The sequence below is a fragment of the Silene latifolia genome, chromosome 2 (assembly GCF_048544455.1).
Source record: "Silene latifolia isolate original U9 population chromosome 2, ASM4854445v1, whole genome shotgun sequence".
NCBI classification, from domain to species: domain Eukaryota; kingdom Viridiplantae; phylum Streptophyta; class Magnoliopsida; order Caryophyllales; family Caryophyllaceae; genus Silene; species Silene latifolia.
In genome coordinates this window covers 67343498-67349387 of record NC_133527.1, presented here as the reverse complement: position 1 = coordinate 67349387, position 5890 = coordinate 67343498, and the positions used below count along the sequence as shown (strand labels likewise).

At 40.2% G+C, this 5890-nt stretch overlaps 1 protein-coding gene across 1 annotated transcript; it reads right to left on the bottom strand.

The window, feature by feature from the left end:
• Window positions 1-971: 971 nt before the first annotated feature.
• Window positions 972-1914, bottom strand: LOC141640913 (putative mitochondrial protein AtMg00860). Its single transcript, XM_074449591.1, has 2 exons — window positions 1604-1914; window positions 972-1308 (listed from the first exon to the last, which is right to left on the bottom strand). Exons 1-2 carry the CDS (start codon window positions 1912-1914, stop codon window positions 972-974), a joined length of 648 nt encoding a protein of 215 aa, XP_074305692.1.
• Window positions 1915-5890: the final 3976 nt, after the last annotated feature.

The following is a 5890-nucleotide window of genomic DNA, read 5'->3' as shown; positions in this document are numbered from 1 at the left end:
TGTCCCCAAGCCTGGATCCCCCTCCTCCTCAGAATCTTCATAGAATGGACTAAGATCGCCCACATTGAATGTTCCATGGACTCCATAGTCCCCTGGCAAGTCAATTTTATAAGCATTTGGACCAACTATTTCTAAGACGTCAAATGGCCCATCTGCCCTAAGCATAAGCTTGTTATTTCTTTTTGATGGGAACCTTTCTTTCCTGAGGTGTAGCCAGACCAGATCTTCTGCCTCAAATTACTTCTTCTTTCTAGACTTCTTGGATTATTTCTTGTATAGCTCATTGGACCTTTCAATTTGTTTTTTCACAGTCTCATGCAGCTTCAGTAGTTGTTCAGCTAATCTCTTGGCATCAGGATTAAACTCCTCTCTTGGGACATAAGACAAGTCCAAGTGCATAAGTAGATTAACCCCATAGACTACCTCAAAAGGACTAGGACCAGTAGCAGTAGACGGTGCCCTGTTGAAAGCAAATTCAGCTGCAGCCAGCTTTAGATCCCAATCCTTCAAGGTCTTGCTAACTAGACACCATAGTATCTTCCCCAAAGTTTTGTTGGTGACCTCATTTTTGCCATCTGTTTGTGGGTGGTGGGAAGTACTGAATAAGAGCTTTGTTTTTTAGCAGCCTCCACAGGGTCTTCCAGAAATAACTCATGAAATTTGTGTCCCTGTCTGAGACAATTGTTTTTGGAATCCCATGGAGTCTCACAATTTCTCTGAAATATAGCTCAGCAACACTGGCAGCATCCTCAGTGTTCTTGCAGGCTATAAAATGAGCCATCTTACTGAATCTATCCACAACTACCATGATTGAGTCCTTGCCCCTCTGTGTCCTCGGCAGGGCCACAATGAAATCAGGGCTCACATCTTCCCAAGGTTTATCAGGGACAAGCAGTGGAGTGTATGGTCCTGCTTCGAAGGAGCTCTTGGCTTTCTGGCATGTTGAGCACCTTTTAGATATTGCTTGAACATCACCTATCATCCTGGGCCAGTAAAATTGATCCTGTAAGATCTCCAGGGTTTTCTGGACCCCAAAATGTCCCCCTAGCCCTCCTGAATGGACTTCCATGATCAGAAAATCTCTGTAGGATTCCCCTAGTACACACAGCTTGTTTCCATGAAATAGAAAACCTTTCTACAGCAGATATCTCTTTCTGTGAGCTGGTCCTCCCTATGTGTGAGTGATCCTCTTTATACATCTCCTTCATGAACTCAAACCCAAGGACCTTGTTACTCATGACAATTAACAAAGAGTGCCTTCTGGATAGGGCATTTGCTACCACATTTTGTTTCCCTTCCTTGTATTTGCTTGAAAAGGTGAATACTTGCAGGAATTCTATCCATTTAGCATGCATATGGCTTAGCTTGTGTTGGCCATTGATGTATTTTTAGGGCCTTATGATCAAAATGCAACACAAATGGCTTAGGTTTCATGTAGTGACTCTAGTATGTAAGGGCTCTTATGATTGCATAGAACTCCTTGTCATAAGTTGAATATTTCAACTTGGCTCCATTCAATTTTTCACTGAAGTAGGCCATAGGTCTTTGGCTTTGGATCAGGACAGCTCATATCCCAACTCAACTAGCATCACATTCTACTTACAACAATCGTTCAAAGTCAGGCAGTTTTAGAATGGGAGTCTCACACATCAACTTCTTAATCTTCTCAAAGGACTGCTGAGCAGCTTCAGTCCATTGGAAGTCTCCTTTCCTCATACACTCAGTGATTGGTGCCACAACTGAGCTAAAATCCTTGATGAATCTTCTATAAAAAGATGTCAGACCATGGAATCCCCTTACTTCTGTGATTGTTTGTGGGACTGTCCATGTCTTCATAGCCCTGATCTTCTCCTGATCAACTGATATTCCTCTCCCATATATGATATACCCTAGAAATGCTACCTCATTGACCATGAAGGTACATTTCTCAAGCTTCCCATACAACTTCTATTCCCTGAGTATTTTGAAAACTGCTTCCAGATGTTCACTTGGACTACTGTTGTAGATGAGTATGTCATCAAAGTATACTACGGCAAATTTTCTAAGGCAAGGCCTTAGAACTTCAGTTATTAGCCTCATGAAGGTGCTTGGGGCATTGGATAAGCCAAATAACATTACAAGCCACTCATACAAGCCATGCTTAGTTTTAAAAGCTGTCTTCCACTCATCACCTTCCCTTATCCTCACCTGATGATATCCTTGCCTAAGATCTATCTTTGAAAAGAGATGAGCCCCACTGAGCTCATCTAGCATATCATCCAACCTTGGAATAGAGAACCGGTACTTGACTATGATGTTGTTTATATCCCTACTATCAGTACAAATTCTCTATGTTCTACTTTCTTAGGCACCAGTAAAGAAGGCACTGCACATGGGCTCAGTGAATCCCTTACAAAGCCCTTTGTCATCAACTCCTCAATCTGGTGTTACAATTCCTTGGTTGATGTGGGATAAAATCTGTAAGCTAGCCTGTTAGGAAGCACAGAACCAGGTACAAGGTCTATGTGATGCTCAATTCCCCTCAGAGGTGGTAATCCACTAGGCAACTCAGCTGGAAAAACCTCCTTGTATCTCTGAATCAGAGGTTCAACCTCTGCAAGTACACAAGTGCTCTCCCCCTGAATGGTAACTTCTCTTGACAGTAGAAACATCACAGGCTGTTATTGCTTTAGCTCTTTGATCAAGGTGGCATCAGATAGAAATAGTATTCCATTGACTTCCTCAGGCATATTAGGACTTCCATAGCCTCTTTGGTTTGGTGGCAAGGGAGTCAGGGTGACTTTCTTGCCATTGTGCTTGAAATTATAGACATTTTCTTTTCCCTGGTGAGTGGTGTTTCTGTCAAACTTCCATGGCCTCCCTAACAGCAGGTGGCGGGCATCCATAGGGACACATCACATAACACTTCATCTTTATACACCTTTCCAATTGAAAAAGGAACAATGCACTACTTGTCAACCCTCACTTCAGATCCTTTGTTTAACCACCTTAACTTGTATGGAATGGAGTGCTCCTTGGTGGGAAAAATCAGCTTGCTGACTATAATGGTGGAAGCTACATTGGTACAGCTACCTCCATCAATGATAAGATTACACACCCTCCCTTGGACAGTGCATCTGCTTTTGAATATCATGGATCTCTGGTCAGCTTCTAGAGGAGCTGGTTGAGAGTGCATAACCCTCCATTGGACCAAACTGTGCTCTGGGTCAGGGTGGGCTACAACTTGTCCTTGATCAGTTCCCTCTTCAGTTTCAACTTCTTCTAGGACCAGTGTCTCATCTTCCTCATACTCAACTAGACCTTCCCTTTCCCACTCTTCAATCTCCATGGCTGTGAGAGCCCTGTTAGAAGGACAATCCTTCTTAAAATGGCCAAAGCCTTGGAACTGAAAGCACTTGATCTTATCCCTGGACAGAGGTCGGTTGGTTTTGGGATACATATGTGCCTTTCCTTTGTCTGCTGTGGTTTGGGTAGCTGGTTTAGGTGTCTCAGTGATCTTAACACTAGTATAAAACTTGAATGTTGGTCTGGTGGTAAATTTGGGTGTTACAGGCTTTACTTTTCCCTGTTTCTCAATTTTTAAGGCTAGGTTAACTGCCTCATCAAATGACCAAACCTAATGCATCCTTACTCTGCTAACTATATTAGGATCCAAACCCTTAACCTAGCAATCTTTTTCTCAGGTTTCTCAGTAACCTCACATTACAGGGTTAGCTGTTCAAAGCTCCTAAGGTAGGCCTCAACAGATAATTATTCTTGTCTTAACTGAGTCAGTTAATAAGATTTGTATTTTTTGAGAGAAATCTCAAGGTTTTTCATTAATCAAGTCTGCGTAAAACAGACTGAGGAATGGTCCTTATATAGGCCTTCTTGTGAAGTCTCAGTACAAATAAAACCCTAGAGATCTCCATTTAAGGGCAAAGATTAATCTTAGGAAGCAAACAAGAGTAGTGGATATATTTTACAACGGACACAAAAGGAAATTAAAGCAAACTAAACAAGAACAAAAGAGTTGCAAGTTGATAGGGACAAGTTGTTTTTGGCTGCTGTATTTCATTGGCTGGTTGTTGAAGGTCAAATGGCCTTGGTCCAGGCACCATTTATGGTTCAAGGCACTATCTGATTAATGCTAAAATAGGCCATGATTTTCTTTGTTGAGATTTTTCCCTTGCTTGGCCAAAAATGGCAACCTTACTTTATCTGAATTACCCTCCTGCAACTTGCTTTTCAGCCCGATTTTCTGTGCAATGCTTTAGGAAATTGGTCTGGCTCCTTAGAATTAATTTATGATTAGGTGAACATAGATTGAGCTGACCAAGGTGGCAGCTGGTGGCTAGCCTGATGAGCTTGGACTGACATTTGATGTTGCCCCAGTGTTGTTGCTGTGATTGTTGTTGGCCTGATTTATGTCTGGTGTCCCTGGCAAGATGAGGGTGTGCTTGGTTTGTCCCTAGCCATCCTCTAAAATATTGCTAGTCTGGTTAATACCTCCTGCTGCACGTGATGGTTGTCAATCTGGGTTGATCAAATTGTTGTAGGTGCTGGTGCTTCAATGGAAGAGGCTCAGTGGTCGACCACGGTGGTCGAAGTTGCTGTTTGGACTAGGTGGTGGATTGAGATGGTGTAGTGGTTAAGTTGTTGATGATGGTTCATCGAGGTAGAGCACGAAGGAGAATGAGCACCACGTTGCCGTTGTTGGTTTGTGCGTGGCAGAGAAAGCTTAGTGCTCAACCATGGTGGAGAGGTTGGTGTTGCGCGCATCTCTTGGCTATGCCAGGGTGAGAGTGAATGAAGTTGGAGTCTGATGGTGGATTATGTAAATGAGGTTGACGTTGGAATTTGGGGTCAAGTTGTTGACCTTTTGACTTTGACATCTTTCATTTTGGTCTCTATTTGGAGAGTAACCAAAATGACATCATTCATAGTTGAAAATTTTGTTAAATATGATATGATGGAAAAGGTGTGTGGTTTTAATCTTTAATCAACTACAAACGAAGTACAAAACTGGAAAAAAAATGTAATTATGAAAAAATCGAAAGATTAATTTTAACTCAAGTATATTAGTACTATATGAGCAAAGATTAAGAAATATGGGAAAAACAATGATAAAATTATTATTTGTATAGAAGAAATGAGAAAGGTGGAAAGTTTGAAGTTAGTTTTTATGAGAAGTTGAGTAATTTATTGATGTTTCAAAAGGAGAGTGAGCGGTAGTCATTGTTCATTAATAAATGTGTTCATAAAAATTAGCAAAAAGATGTGTATTTATTAATGTGGGACACGAAAGAGTTTAGGGTAGGATGTGTAAAATAAAGTGGGTATCTAGGAGTGTAAAATAAAGTGGGTATCTAGCTTCTTAAAGATATGTATCTAGTAACATAAACTAGTATATCTAGGTAAATAAATGTGTGTATCTAGTAATTTAACGGAGTGCATCTAGAAACTTTAAGGTATGTATCTAGTAACAAAAAGAAGTTTATGTAGCTAGGTAAAGGTATGTATCTACTAAATTAAAGGACTGTCTCTAGCAACTTAAGAGTGTATTTAGTTAGCTAAAAGTAATTATCTAATAATTTTAAAAAGTATATCTAGAGACTTAAAACAATGTATCTAGTAACTTAAAAAAAATGTATCTAGCAATTGAAAGGAATATACCTAGAAACTTAAAGGAATGTTCTTATTGTATACTCATGTCGATTGGCGGTTGCAATGTTGTGAGGCAATATCTAGTATTGTTATTCAAGGAAATGCATCTATCACACTTACGATTAATAAAATTAATCATGTTAAATTTTAGAGTTATATTTCTAACAACTTAAAGAAGTGTATCTAACTAGCTAAAGATATGTATCTACGAACTCAAAGGAATGTATCTAGGTAGCTAGAGGTA